General features: G+C 53.3%; 2 protein-coding genes across 2 annotated transcripts in view; both read right to left on the bottom strand.

Moving 5' to 3' along the window:
• Positions 1-63: 63 nt before the first annotated feature.
• LOC106489378 (dicarboxylate carrier UCP2) lies at positions 64-1735 on the bottom strand. Its single transcript, XM_067307901.1, has 6 exons — positions 1442-1735; positions 1102-1309; positions 797-991; positions 617-718; positions 344-524; positions 64-192 (listed from the first exon to the last, which is right to left on the bottom strand). Exons 1-6 carry the CDS (start codon positions 1565-1567, stop codon positions 78-80), a joined length of 927 nt encoding a protein of 308 aa, XP_067164002.1. The 5' UTR covers positions 1568-1735; the 3' UTR covers positions 64-77.
• A 1076-nt stretch (positions 1736-2811) lies between these two features.
• C2CD3 (C2 domain containing 3 centriole elongation regulator) overlaps positions 2812-14163 on the bottom strand; it is a 40105-nt gene continuing 28753 nt past the window's right edge. Inside the window, exons 27-33 of the mRNA XM_067289533.1 lie at positions 13175-13380; positions 12548-12648; positions 11884-12048; positions 10692-10909; positions 8048-9089; positions 7312-7414; positions 2812-3413 (exon numbers count right to left, since the gene is read on the bottom strand). Coding sequence (XP_067145634.1) covers positions 3273-3413; positions 7312-7414; positions 8048-9089; positions 10692-10909; positions 11884-12048; positions 12548-12648; positions 13175-13380 — 1976 coding nt within the window. The 3' untranslated portion in view covers positions 2812-3272. The remainder of the gene's footprint in view (positions 3414-7311; positions 7415-8047; positions 9090-10691; positions 10910-11883; positions 12049-12547; positions 12649-13174; positions 13381-14163) is intronic.

Genomic DNA, 14163 nt, shown 5'->3' with positions numbered 1-14163 from the left:
GCAGGCAGCTCTGAGCTGGACGAGGTGCCGCCCTTCGGCGGCGGCGGCGGTGCGGCGGGAGCTCCAGGCGGTCGGGCTCAGAAGGGGGCTTCGCGGGAGGCGCGCGCGGCCATCAGGGCCCGTTTCAGCTGCTCGTAGGTCACGAACATCACCACGTTCCAGGAGCCCAGGCGCAGGAAGGCGGGCGTGAACCTGCGCCGCGGCGGCCGGGGCGAGGGGGGTCACCGATCCGCCCGGCAGCCCCCCCCAAGCTGGGGCCACCAGCTTTCCACGGTCATCTCCATCGCCGAGAGGGCGGCTCCACCGCGGAGGTGGCCACGTCGCGCGCGAACCCCCTACTCACCCCTTGTAGAAGGCCGCGGGCCCCTCGCGGCGGAGCGTGGCGAGGGCGCAGCGCGCGGCGCCGCCGTACCGCCCGGGCGCCGCGTTCATGTAGCGCGTCTTCACCACGTCCACGGGCGAGGCGACGAGCGTGGCGCAGAAGCCGGCCCCGAAGGCGGCGGCGAAGTGGCACGGGAGGTTATCTGCCGAGAGGGGGGGGACGGACGGATGGACCATCCAGGACGGATGGCCTCTGGCAGCCGCCCCCACCCGGTCCCGGCCCCGGCGGACTCACCCGTCATCAGGCGGGACTCGAGCAGCGCCTCCTTGACGAGATCGTAGGTCACCAGCTCGGCGCAGTTGACGATGGCGTTGCGGGCGATGTTGGGCGCCGTCCCTGCGGACAGAGCGTGGCGATGCGCTCAGCGCCGCCGGAGCGACCGCTCGCGGCGGGATCCGGGGGATCGGCTCCCACCTTTCCACAGCCCGCGCACTCCTTCCTCCTTGGCGATGGTCCTGTAGGCGTCCACGGTGCCCTGGTAACGCCGGGAGCCCTCGGTGCGGGCCTGGGCTTGGAACCGCACCTTCACCACGTCCGTGGGCTGGGCGAGGGCCACCGCCAGGGCTCCCGTGGTGCAGCCGGCGAGCAACCGGCTCCCCAAACCGGCGTCTGCAGGAGCCGGGAAGGGAAAGAAGAGCGGGATGGGGTTGGCACCATGCTGAGCCGCTCCTCCGGAACGCGGCCTCCCCCCCCCAATCCCGCCGCCGCCGGGGACTTACGCTCGGAGCCTTTGGTGTAGACCTGCTTCACGGAGTCGTAGAGGCCGATGCGGACGGAGGCGAAGCTGAGCTGGCGCTGGAGCCCCGCCGCCAGCCCGCTGTAGAGGCTGCCGGGCCCCTCCGTCCTCACCATGGTGGCCATGGTGCCGAAGACGCCCTTGTAGCGGGCGCCTGGCGCGCCACCCGCAGCCTTCGCCTCCCCCTGGATCTGGGCAGCGGAGCCCGCGAGGAGGAGGAGGAGGGGGAGGAAGAGGAGGCTTGACATGGTTCCTCCCCATCGGGGATCACGGGGGGGTTACGGCAGGGGGCTAAAACCAACCGTCGCGGGCGCCCGCCTCACCTGCAGCCGCACTTTGGCCGTGTCCAGCGGGAAGGTGACGAGGTCGGCGACGCACGCGGCCGCCCCGGCCCCCACGAACTTCACGGCGGCCGTCGGGGGCACCTCGCCGGGCTGGAAACCCACCATGCCGGCGAGGGGCGAGCGGGAAGCAGGGAGGCACCGACGGAGCAAACCACCCCCCGTCTAGAAGAGATGAGGGGCGGCAGCGGTGAGCGAGGCCGCGAATCCCAGTTTTTTCCCCACCTGCCCCGCGTTGCCTTCCGACGCCGTCGCTCTACCCGCTCCTAACAGGCACCGGCTCCCGGTTTTTACCTAGCACAGCAGTTTGGGGCTCGAGCGGGATTCCCTGAAGGCGTCGCGCTCCTCGAAGGTATTTCGGGCAGCCGCTCGGTGGGTCCTGTCCCCTTCCATAGACGGCGGAGCAAGGCGACGTCCCAGGCTCATGCTAGTCCTGCGGGAAGGACACCGCGTGGGCGACGTGCCGGGGAAGGGGAGGGCACGGGGGGGCCCCGGGGTCGCCGCTCCGGCTCCCCCCCCACCCCGGTCGCCGGACTCACCTGCTGCAGGCGGAGGCGGCGAGCACAGAGCGAGCGGGCGCGGGGGCTTCGCTGCGCCGCGGCTCTTATAGCGCCGCCGCCCCGCCCCGGGGAGGGACCCGGGTTCGAGCCCCGGCGGCGGCGGCGGGAGGGGCCGAGCGGGGGGACCCGGGTTCGAGCCCCGGCGGCGGCGGCGGGAGGGGCCGCGCGGGGGGACCCGGGTTCGAGCCCCGGCGGCGGCGGGAGGGGCCGCGCGGGGGTACCCGGGTTCGAGCCCCGGTGCCCCGGCGGCAGCTTGCGTCCACCCTAGCGAGGCGAAATAGCTGTCAAGCAAGGATAAAATTGGCTATTAACAGGCTGAGAGGCGAGTTTGAGGGTCCCGCTCTGCTCCTTGCCAGCTTGCATGGGGGAGGGGGGGGCAAACAGGCCCTGGAGGGGGCGAGACGTGGAAAACACCAGTGCAAACGCTCACTCCGAACAGGCACAGCTGGTGCCAACCTCCTTCAAGGCTGCACATCCCAGCAAACGAGCGCGCGAAGGGTTTCGGGCTGGGCCCATGCTCCAACTCGCGGCCCCCGGGGTCAGCTCAGGACGGGCCCTCGCTGCCCCCGCGAGCTGCCGTTTGCCTCCTCCCTCGGGGGGCCGCTGGGCTCCCTGGCAGCTGGCCGAGGACACTCGATTCCAGTGGTACCTGGAAGATTTGCTGACGTCTTCCCCCCCCCCCCCATTCCCTGGGCAGCAATTCCCTGAAAAACAAGCGTAGCAAGGCGGCTGCCCGGAGAGGATCCTCTTTCACGGCTCGTCCCGGCTTCCCTGCCAAGCGGCAGCAACGCCTTTAAGCACGAGACGCCAAGAAACTGGTGTAATTTTATTGAAACACAAACAGCGTTTGCATAGCGGTACAAAAATAACGTCGCTTCCTTTGCTTTGTACTCCGTTATCCGAAAGATACCCGATAAAAATGTACAAAAATAAGTTACAGGACAAAATTATCTATTTCTGGTAAAAGCCCTTTGTACACGGATTGAGATTTTTTACATTCATCCTTGGCTTGTGCTTGCCAGGGACCGGTCTTGCAAGACTCACAGCTCCCTCAGCTTCCCACGGGAGCTGATCCCTTGGTTGACCACCGGGATTTAACTCCCTTTAAATGCACGGCAATTCGGCAAATTAAAAAAATGGGAGAGCGAAACCTGCTAATGCCGTTTCGGCCGCCCCGGCGGAGCCGGCGTTTGCCCGCGCCGGGTGCAAGCGGCAGCTGGGAAGCGGCTCCTTCCCGACAGGCGCGCGCGGACCTACTCCTTCTTGAACAGCCGAGCGGAGAATATCCTGGCGATTCTTTCGGTTTCCTCTTCCGGGAGATCGGCCGAGGCCAGGTTTGGCCTGGGACGCTTCAGGCTCCGGTAGGGAATTCCCAGCGCAGCCCCGCTTCCGCTCTAAGGAGAGAAAGAGAGAGAGAGAAAAGCTCGCGGCGCTGCGAGCGCTGCCTGACACCAGCTTTCCGATCGCGGCACGGTGCCGTGCCACCTGCGCAGCCCGCGGCTACTCCGACATCTGGAAAACGCCTTGGGCTGCGTTTTCTGCTGGTGGCCGGTTCCGCTTCGAGCGCTTCGTCCCTCGTCGCATCCGCCAAGAGGCATCACGGCCCCGGCGCCGCGCTCCTCGTTCCTAAAAACACCTCGGTATTCCCCATTCCCGCTTTCCAACAAAGCAAAACATTAATTATATTAAAACCCCGCCGTTACCGCCGCTTGGATGATTATATCTTGGATAATTTAAACCTCGTCTTCTCCCGTTTCATTTTTGCTGCTTGCTTCCGCTCTGCTCACGAGCCAACCGGGCTCACGAGAACGTATCATCGGCCTCGTCCATCCCTATATTAAATGGGAACGAGAGGAGCGAGCGGCGTTTCGGCCGTTTCCCATCCTTTAGCGGCCGCCTTTCCGCACCGAGCTTCCAGGGGAGGGACGAACTGGCCCACGGGATTTACATGTTTCCCCGCATCTCTCGGTGCCCCGAGATGCTCGGAAATTCCCTTGTTCCCCTCGGGAGCAAAACGCCACCTTGCAAATCCCAAACCAACCGCCACGAGCGAAATAGAAAATCCTGCGCCCTGAACACGACCCGCTTTCACGCATGGTACAAATTACGGCAGCAGCGCTGTAAAAGCCTCCGAACCGCATCCGGGAGAACTGCTGGAGCCTGCAATACTTTAAAATAGGGAAAAGGAGCGGTGAAAGGCTCCCGGGTTTTGTGCGTTAAGCGGCATTTTCTTCTTTTGACCTATTTGCAGAGTGCACAGGGTGCCGTGTCCCGCAGCTCCGCAAGGCTTGTAGCCTTAAAAAGCAAAAAGCACAAGGAAATTCTGGCTCGGAAAGCCAAGACTGCAGCCAAATTGCAGCCAGGCGGCTCCGCACCGCTTCCCTGCGCTTCCGCCGTGCTCCCAAACCTCTCCGTCCTTCCAGAGGAGGCTACGGAGATTAACGTAGCTAAAATGCTCGTTTGCACCGCAGCGTGCGCGCAGCTCGGGAAATGCTTCCGCAAGGGAACCCCGCTGTTAAAATTTCGGTTTCATCATTGAAAATAAATGCCGTTGACCAGGATCCGCCTTCGGATCAACCGGGCTACGAAATCCCCCTGCTACGGGCACCTGCGCTACGCAAGGACTTTCTTTTTTTCCCTATTTCCCTCGTGTCACCCAGTGACCCAGATCAGCCGTCAGCTGCTCAGCAGCTGTTCCCGTCGCTACTCAAGCCCCGCGGGTGCGAATCCAAAGAAAAGACGGGAATTAAAAGCCGCTCGCGGCGCCAGCTCTCGCCGAGGACCAGCGGCCGGAGGAAGTTACGCCCGCGGGTCCAACCTCACCGGCGTTTTGGGGACAGGGGCACGGCAAAGAGCCGCGCTTCGACACCCACTTCCGAATAAAGCTCTTTTCCTTCGCGACGCGCAAACATCTCGCGGGGGGGGGGGGGCGACGCTTCGCGGGACGCCCCGGCCTCGGCGCCGCGTTTCGAAGACGCCGCTCCGCTTTCCTTTTTATAGAAACGGCAGCGGGACGAAAGGACACTTAAACCGGCCCGGGATTAGTTAAGCGCCGCGTGCCAGGGCTTCGAGCAGAGCCAGCGGGTTTAAGAGCATGTGATAAGCGTGGGGGGGCGGCTTAGCTCAAGGTCAAAGAAATAGGGCAGCGGCCTTGCTCGGGGAGCCGCACGGCTGCTCGACGGCTGGGTTTGTCCGTGCACGGAGCAAGGAGTGGAAACGGAGCGGCGTTAAGAGGCTCCGACCTGTCCGCCGGGGTGAGGTGCTACCCGCTCCTGCTTTCGGGGCAGGAAAAGGTTTTACCCTGTAGCATCCCAACGGGGAGAGGGACAACACGGAAACCTGTTCTTCCTTTCCCGATCGCTCACGGAAGTGAAAAAGACCTTCAGCCTTTCTGTCGGGTGGGCTGGGAGGATGGATTTGCCGCGTGAAAGTCTCAGCTCTGCTTTCCGGGTAACTCGAGGGAGGAAAAAGAAGAAACGAGTTATTGGCTTTAGCGGCCGCAGCTGAAACGGGAGCAGAACAAGCACAAACGTCGCCCGTATCCGAGAACGGCTCTTCGGACGGCTGTCAGCCAGCTGCGTTTTTAAGGGATAAACCCCCCCCCCCCGTTATCCTGACTCTGCCCACGCCTGTGCTGTATTATAAAAGTGCGATTTCTCATTTACACCGAAGGTAAATCTATGTGAAATAAGCACTAAAAATATACTTCTTCTAAGTCAGGTTGCTTTCAGCGCAAGCTCCTTACCCGTTGGAAGTACTCTTAGAGGTGGGGGGGGAAAAAAACCTCATGAAAAGTTTAACTCTCCAGTTTTTAAAGCATCTTTTTCCCCAAACAGCGTCGCACTCCGAAAGGCAGCGAGCCTTAATTCGGGTTTGCCAGCCGGCAACCCGTATCGCAATCGCCGCGAGCGTTTTCACTCTGGCGTAGGCTTATTCCAAACCCTAGCTGGAATCGGCGTCGCAGTGCGCTCTGGGCTACGCCACATGCCTGGATACACCGCGCACCTTGGATAATTTATCCCGGGTTATACTAGGAACAGGCTGGAAAAGGGCAGAGTGGAAGAGAGCTCGCGGCCGCTCGCCGCACTCGCTAAGCGGCAGAGGGGGATCCCAGGCTGCCGGACCGTGGGGGACCGGCACGGAGCAGGGAAGGACCTCGAGAACAGGAAGCCGCTCCGTGGTTTTGGGTAGGAAGGTGGGAAAAGCAGGGAGCGGGAGCAGAGCGGAGGAAGCGGCGGCGACGCTGGAGATTCGCCGGCTGCCGTGCGAGCGAAAGGCGACCGCCGCGCTCCGGATGCAAACAGCGCCGCGGCTCGGATTTCAGCCTGGCTGTCAGGAGCGACGTGTCTGAAGCCTGCTGAACCGAAACCAGGCAAACCCGGATTTAGAAACCGATGCTGCTTTGTGCCGATCAAGAATAAAACCAGCGGAAAACACGCTTCAGGAACTGCCGTTTACTTACTGCCATAGGCGAAAACCTTCTTGCTCCTCACGTTTGGCGTTTGATGCCGCCTGCGTAACCCCGGGCGCAACGGAGCCCGTCCCAGCAGACACCCGCATGCTATTGCGAGGAATTAGCCGTAGCTAATCCCGGAATTAAGCTGGTTTAAGGTCAGCTACCTCCAAATATTGCCTTGCTAATATTCTCCCAAGACTCCTCCGATAGAGATCTATACCCGCGATCGGGACCGAGCGCCCTGGTGAAGAACGCTCAGCGGACAGCAAAACAGCTTGCAGCACAACCCCTGCGTTAAGTTTAGGGCTGGAAAAAGTAACCGAAGGGTATGAAAAATTCCCAAAGGCTTTAGGGAGAAATAATTTTTAGGTAAATTAGAAAAACGCCCTTTTTCCAAACGCAAAACCTGGGAGAAAAAAAAAAAAAAAATCAGGCATTTGACCTGGACTGTAAACATGTTTATTCATTGCGGGCAGGCTCCGTCACTTCGGAGCTATTAGATCCTGCCTGGTTTCGCACCGTTTAAGCAAGCAAGTTGTTTCCGATTACATGAATGTTCCTCGTCGCGTTCGTCGCATAGGTCAAAGGGTGGGGAAGCAACGTATTACTTTTACCGCCGGCGGAAAATAAACAGCGCAGCTGCCGCGGTACCAAGATCTGCTCCAGCAGCCCTAGCAAATCCGTGCCTCTGAGAGGGTAACGGACCTCAAAATAACCAGGGCAGGATCTTTCTGGGAATAATCTTTATCCCCTTGTAGTAAACAAACGCTGGTGCACGGAAAAACACCGACGAAACCACAGAAGCGCGCGGCAGCCTACGGATGGCCCATACTTACCTTCAGAGCCGCGGGAGGATGAGAAGAACCGCTGAGCAGTCGCATGGAGGCTTCCATCTGCCGGGGTGGAAGGAAAAAGTTGGGAAGGACAACAGGATCCGATCTGAGCAGAGCTGTTAAGGATCAACCGTCGGCGGCGCCTAGTTACACAAAGCCTCCCGGGAGCCGCGGCTCTCGAATAAGCCTCACCACAACAGGTTTCAACGGATCCCGGATGGCGCCTGATACTCTCATTCCTTCTCACCAGGGTTTTATCATTTGGTAGCACCACCTGGTGCCACCACCTGGCCCTCGCAGAGGACAGGACACAAACTCGCTTTAAAGTAACACCTCACACGCTTGTAGAGTGCTTCGTCCTGCAAAAACTCCAGCACAGCTTAGTGAAACTGAACGTAGACTTGGGATCCAGGCAAGGAAGGAGGGAATGTATTTTAAATACAGAATAAATTATATTTTAATGCAGAAGAAACCTAGGAGCTTCAGCTCAAAATGAAGCAACTCTCACACGTGATAGGAAATACTGGCTATAAATGACAGGCAGCTCGACGCTACGTTTTCTGTGGAACACAGTATAGCAGGTTCTTCTTGTACCTTCCTGCGACCTCAACTCTAAACTCCTTTCACAGGGAAGAGTTTCACGCAATTAATTTCTCTTTCCTGAGGCCAGTGAGGTTCTAACCGAGAAATAAGACGCTCTCCTTGAACGCAACGTATGCTCAAGAAGAAAGAAGGATACAAGATGATTTTGGGTTTCCCAGATTTTGCTGACTCTTCCAGGGGGTCTTCATGACTCTCATCAGAAAAGCTTCCACTGCTTCCTTCAGAGCCTGCTTGGGCAGACACACGCTTCACGCACATTTCATCGGGACCACTTTCTTCCTCGCTTTCATCATCTTCATCTAAATCCTCACTGTTTTCCTCCTGGCGCTCTGTAGTTTTTGAATTGGTCAAAGCAATGTCTCCTGGAACCCCCAGTACTTCTTTGGAGGCTTCACGAAATTCTTCAGTTTGCTCTATTTGTTTAGTTTGAAATACTCCATCCCAACCACAATTCCCATTTTCTACGGGGCCATCCGCTGTCCGGTGCATTTCTGACGAACGAGCAGGCCGAAACTCCTTCTTAGTTGCTTCTGCGCCACTCCTCAAGCCGTTAAAGCCATCTGTTCCTGCCCAAGCACTGCTCTCTTCTGCACAGGGGCTAACGCACGGGGTAAGAGCGGTGAGCGTGCTTTGGTCGTCACCTTGCGGTACGCTGGACAACGCGCTGCTCCGCCTGCTGTTTCCTTTTCGCAGGCAATCTGTATTCCCCAAGTGCTGACCGTCAGGCCTCACGTCTACGGGCTGCTGATCAGCACTCAGCTCCACGTCGGATATCACGCTGGACCAGGGACTCGTTTTGTCCGTTACGGTTGTTATTTCATTAAGAGTTCGTGGTTCTATGACATCTTCTTCATACTCGTCTTCGCTGTGCGAATGGATGGCGAAAGCACCTTCGTCTTCCCGGATACGGTCCGTCAGCGAAGGATGCTCGTCTTCAGGGACAGCTTGGTCTAGAAACTCATGCAACATCTCTCTTTCAAACCTGGATCTCCCAAAAGAGTATGGCTGCTGGGTGTCACTGCAAACACTGGGCGATTCCAACTCAGGCTGCATTTGATAAGCTTCATTTCTGGCTTCTTCATCTTTTTGGTTGGGTACACGCGTAGCACCCGGCTTTCTGCTGTAGTCTTGATGCCCGTTAGAAGAGTCTTTGGTATTTTTAGTTATAGTCTGTAGGTCTGATTAATAGAAAACAGCATCAGTAAATGTAGGCGGTGACAATTCACCTCTTATCTGATACATTCGTGCTTTTTGCAAAAGATCAGATAAGCAAAAACGGTCAAGAGTTAAAAATGCGCAGTTTTGCCAAACACTCAGCTGACGTGACCACATTCTGCTCTCTTTACAATTCACAAGGGCAGGAGAAGGACAGAAATGCTAAGGAAAAAAGGCAACGTCCAGGATGAAATAATTAGGAAATAACTAGAAATACCGAGATGAATGTAAAGAAAAACACTGGGCAGCAAAGATATTCTGATACGCTGAGTACTTAGTGGGAAATCATCCAAAGCAAATGGAAAAAATATCTATTGCTCGGAACGGCTATAAACAGTTTGGACAGTTCAGCTGACCAGGGAAAGAGAGAGGAATAATCTAGATAGGAAAGATGGATAATCTAACAACCTTTTCTACTTATAGCTTCCTCAGTTTTACCTAGGGGTCCAGAAGACACAGTTGCTACTGATATTCTCCGGCTTTCGGTTCAATTTACCAATTTAAAACCAAATGACAGACAATTGCTAACTAAATATTCCTACAAACAGAAAATCACTCAGAACTGTTGACCGGTCGCTGTGATAAAATAATAAAGACTGAAAACAAAGAGCTGCTTGTGCTTCTAACACAGGTTATGAAAAAGGCTGAAGGAATTAGGAGCCTAAGCATTTAATAGCATCCGTGCAATCCTGAATATCTCTGGGCATTTTACAATTTATTTAAAAAGCCACGATCACCTGTTTTCAGTTCCTAGTTAACACGTTTACTTCTCGCATTCTTTGAGAAATCAGCTGGCCGATAAGAGGTGAAATGCCAAAATACTGCTGCTCTGAGGCAAGTGTAAAAATCTTGCTGTAAGGTAATGCAAGAGCGGAGGAAATTGTAAAGGAGAGTATGTAAAGAAGCAGTAAAAACAATTAATTAATAGAGAAAATAAGAGGAACAAAAAGAGCAAAGGCTAGAGAAGAAAAGGTGACAAGATCAAGGCGGTGACATGCAAAAATGGCAGGTTCTGGCACAACAGAAATGTGCCTTTCAACTTCATCTCGTGGAAGCGCTGCTTCCCTGGGGGTAGCCAGAGATAGAAACAGCAGAGAGCAACTCTGCGACCGTCAGCAATCCGAGCCGCAGTTTCTTCTCTCCCCCGATACATTATTTTAAAAGCACTAGCATGGATTTGATTTCCTAGCCGCTTCGCTCCTGATACAAGATCACAGCGGCACGAGCAGTTAAGCTGGGATAAAATTAACTGCAAGCCATAAGCAGACCAGTGCTGATGAAGAGCAGTTATAACGGAGCGGTTAAAGCCAGGCAGAGTGAAAAACCACGGATCTGAAAACAAGGTATGCAGAGAGATGGGATTTTCTTCACTGGTTTGTCCTACATTCATCTTCGTTAAGAGTGTGATTCTGTGTCTAACAGCACCGTTGACAGGGAACATTAATTGCACCGATGCTTCTGAAAGAGGGTATGTATAGAACGTGAATGGCAGAAAAGAAGCTGGAAATCTGAAGACCCTTAAAAGCAGCTTTTGGCAAAGAATTCCAAACTGAGTGACAACTTACCATTGATTAGGCTGCTGACCTGAGACACCAGCTGACTAGATTTTTCCAAAAGATGACACCTGTTGGGATCCACGGCTCTGCTCATCAAGCCTTGGCGATCACCCTCCTGCTCGTCACGACTTGATTTGGATGGGTGACCATAAGCGAAGTCAGGAAAAGACCTGGTCAGCTTCTGGTTGAAGTATTTTTGAACCTCATCCAGCTCATTCAAGTTTTTTCTGCAAACAGTGGTAAGAAATTGGAAGAAAAGAAATATGCAGCAGATCGTTACCTACTGATCTATTTTTTCAATAATAACCCTTAATCTTGTATTCATATATCTACATGCTGTTGACAAGTGCAATAGAAGTGGAACCAATGTTGAGGTTGCTCTGTCTAAGCAGAAGTTCAACAGTAGCTCAAGAACAAATGCTGAAAACAGCTACGAATAAATTTAGACTGGGAGTTAAAAAAGAGCAAGTTTTAAGCACACTGAATCAAAGGAAGCTGGATTCTGAAACGACCTTCCAACAGAAGTCACAAAGGCAAGGACGTTAACTGACTTTATGACTGAGCTTGACAAAAACCTGAGGATTTTTATCCTCATAAGGTCTAAGGATTTTATGATATATTGCTTGTGGTAGCAGAGGAAAGGAACGAATGACCCAAAAAGTCTCTTTCCATCTTTAAGCCTAGAATCTAGCCAGGGGAAACTAAGAGCTTACAGGAAGATGTGTTAAACAAAAACCAACCAACCCACCAACCAAAGAAAGAAAGAAAGAAAGAAAGAAAGAAGACGTCCTGTTGTGCGCACAATGAAAATGCTTACAGGCTTGTTCTTGTACTGGCAAAAACCAGCTCAAAAACCTACTGTCTGAACAGTGCACGTTGTTTTGCAGATGAACAAAGATGGATAAAACAATGCATTCAACCTAGATTTGAAAACGTTTTTACCGTAGCCCTTGGGAGACTCTCAGCACTGCCAGAGCACCTCAGTCTTAATGCAGAGTTGCCCCCTTAGTCCCCACTTACTCCAGTCTCATTTCATCCTGCTGTAAATTACACCGATCTCTGCCTGAAAGCTGTTTCATCAGTTACTGTATTAGCTTAATTTTCATTTCCTTTAAAATTGGATGCGAGATTTCTTCAGTTTCAAGCTCTGCTTTGCAAAGCAAAGCCTGGCGTCATCTTTTTGCCTATGGCTCTGTTTTACCTGAGCGCAGACAGAAGAGCAGTCCGCGATGACGGCGATGATGAGTCCATCTTTGCCGCCCGGTGCGCGCTCCCTTCCGCTTGCTGCAAGGATTCATGAAATCTGCGCACGTTCTGCATGTGCTCTTCATGACGAGGCGCGTGCGTCCCAGGGGCGCTAATCCTGCTAGAAACAGGCACACGTTTAACAACAGATAGCAGCTAAATTCTAGAATTGTGAGAAGTCTGCCAAGTGGGAACATCCAAAATCTTTAAACGCGTTAAAGAGCCACTGAAGGATTAAACTGGCTCATCCGAACGTCATCAAGAACGGCATTTACAGAGTGTTTCATATTTACATTAAAATAAAGCAAATGGCAGTCTCCACGCCGGCTAATAGTGCTCCTGATAGGAAATCTGCAACGGGAGCTGCAAAGCTGGCTCTTCAGACCAAATAAGAGTACTACCTGCTGCTGGCCTGCGGTCTCAGCAAACCGCCAGGGTCCACAATGTCTCGTCCAGCTGCTTTCAAGACCCACACAGAAAAAGTATCATCTCCTATGCACGCTAAATACACAGGCCATGACTTAATGATAGGCTTCAGCTACGCAGAGTCAATAGGCTTCAGCTACGCAGACTTTTGAGCCCTGAAAACGATCCAGACGACTAGCAAGCAGCTGACTTACCGCTCTCGAGGAGGGACGCTGGCTTCATTCGACAAGGTGTTCAACGTCTGCTTGGAAGAACTTGCAGCATCGCTGGGAAGTGTTGCAAAGCTGACCTGCGCCTAGAATAAAGAGGAACGGTGCACGTGAGTCTGCCGCAGTAAGAAAATAGAGGAATTAAAGAAAGATCTTGCTTTAAGAAAACTTAAGTTTTCTAAAGAGCTTCAAATTTTCAAAGCATTTTCCAGCACCGAGCCAAAATACCATTTAAGGGCACTTATCTCAGAAACATTTGTTAAAGGGCAGATTCAAATATCGATATGAAGCCTGTTTTCCAATCTCTGTTGCATTGTAATCACAGCTTCCAATCTACATTTTCCAGTTCCAACCTTGCTGTATAAAACAGCCATCCAAACAAGGGAAACCCGACAACTCAACGGGGAAAAACACTGACAGCGGTATAACATAAAATCATATAAAACCCACAAAATCTTGAATAGGCAACAGGATAAAATTCCATCTTTTTGCTTCCAGTAACTGTACGTGTTACGTGTAGCATGGGAAGGGTTGGGCAAACCTAGAGAGTCGCCAATGATGATTAGGAATCTAGTCAGATCTGCACAGGTTCGAAGAAACCGCGGTACGTACTGAAGGATTCGGTGGCTGGGTCCGGATCCTTGCCTGTCTTTCCTCTTTGAGGTTACTTAGGCTTTGAAGAGGGGAAACCGCTACTTTGATCTGCCCTCGGCACTGCCCGCCGAAGTCTGTAATATTGTACCACCCGCACACCAGCTGGAAGCCGGAAAGAAGAGGAGAAAGGTCCACAGAGGCAAATCCAATCACTCGCTCAGTCTCTGGGGGAGAAGAATATAAAGCGCATATTAATTTAAACTGCATTTAAAAGAAATATTTTCAGGAATCGGAAATCCTCATCGGAAAGCCTGAACAAGGGTTATAATAAAGGGAAAGACGCTCAGCTGGGAAACAGGCTAGAAATGAGACAATCGGAGATTTAAAAAAAACGAACGTGAAGGCCAACTTGGGGACCTTGGCTAGCGTGGGAATAAAATTCTGGCTGCAGAACGCTGCAGGACCGCAGGTTTCTTACCTATTCACTTGGCCAAAACTTTTAAAAATGCTGATTTATCATCAGGCTGTTGCGTTTTTGTGCAACATTTTGTCTTTTCTGTCTTTATCTGAAGTACAGAACAAACCTGTCCAAGAAGAGGACATTACTTGGGGTACTTTAGTGGTTACGTTCAGCTAAAAATGTCTCTGCAGAGACAACGCAAGACCAGCGCGGGGAGGAGGCTGCCAGGAGAATCACTCTGTACACACAATACTCTATATAATACAGAGAAAGGCTAAAGTCACACAGTAAATTTATTTTTGAAGCAAAAAAAATTGGCCAGCTAAGCTTCAATATATCACGAAAAATCAATATTTTAAATATCACATCCTGCTAGTCTGAACTGAAGAAGCAGGGCTGCCTTCCCAACAACAAACACACGGGTTTTTAAACGAGTGCTTGCTTGGTAGCATTTAAATATTGAAGGATCTAGACTAGCGACAAAACAAGCCAGCACCAGTCTGAATTATTCTTTAGCATCTTTATCATTTAACAATCAACAGGAGGT

This window comes from Apteryx mantelli, chromosome 1 (genome assembly GCF_036417845.1).
Source record: "Apteryx mantelli isolate bAptMan1 chromosome 1, bAptMan1.hap1, whole genome shotgun sequence".
NCBI classification, from domain to species: domain Eukaryota; kingdom Metazoa; phylum Chordata; class Aves; order Apterygiformes; family Apterygidae; genus Apteryx; species Apteryx mantelli.
Note: the sequence above shows the minus strand (reverse complement) of the source record. Positions and strands in the feature narration are given on the sequence as shown.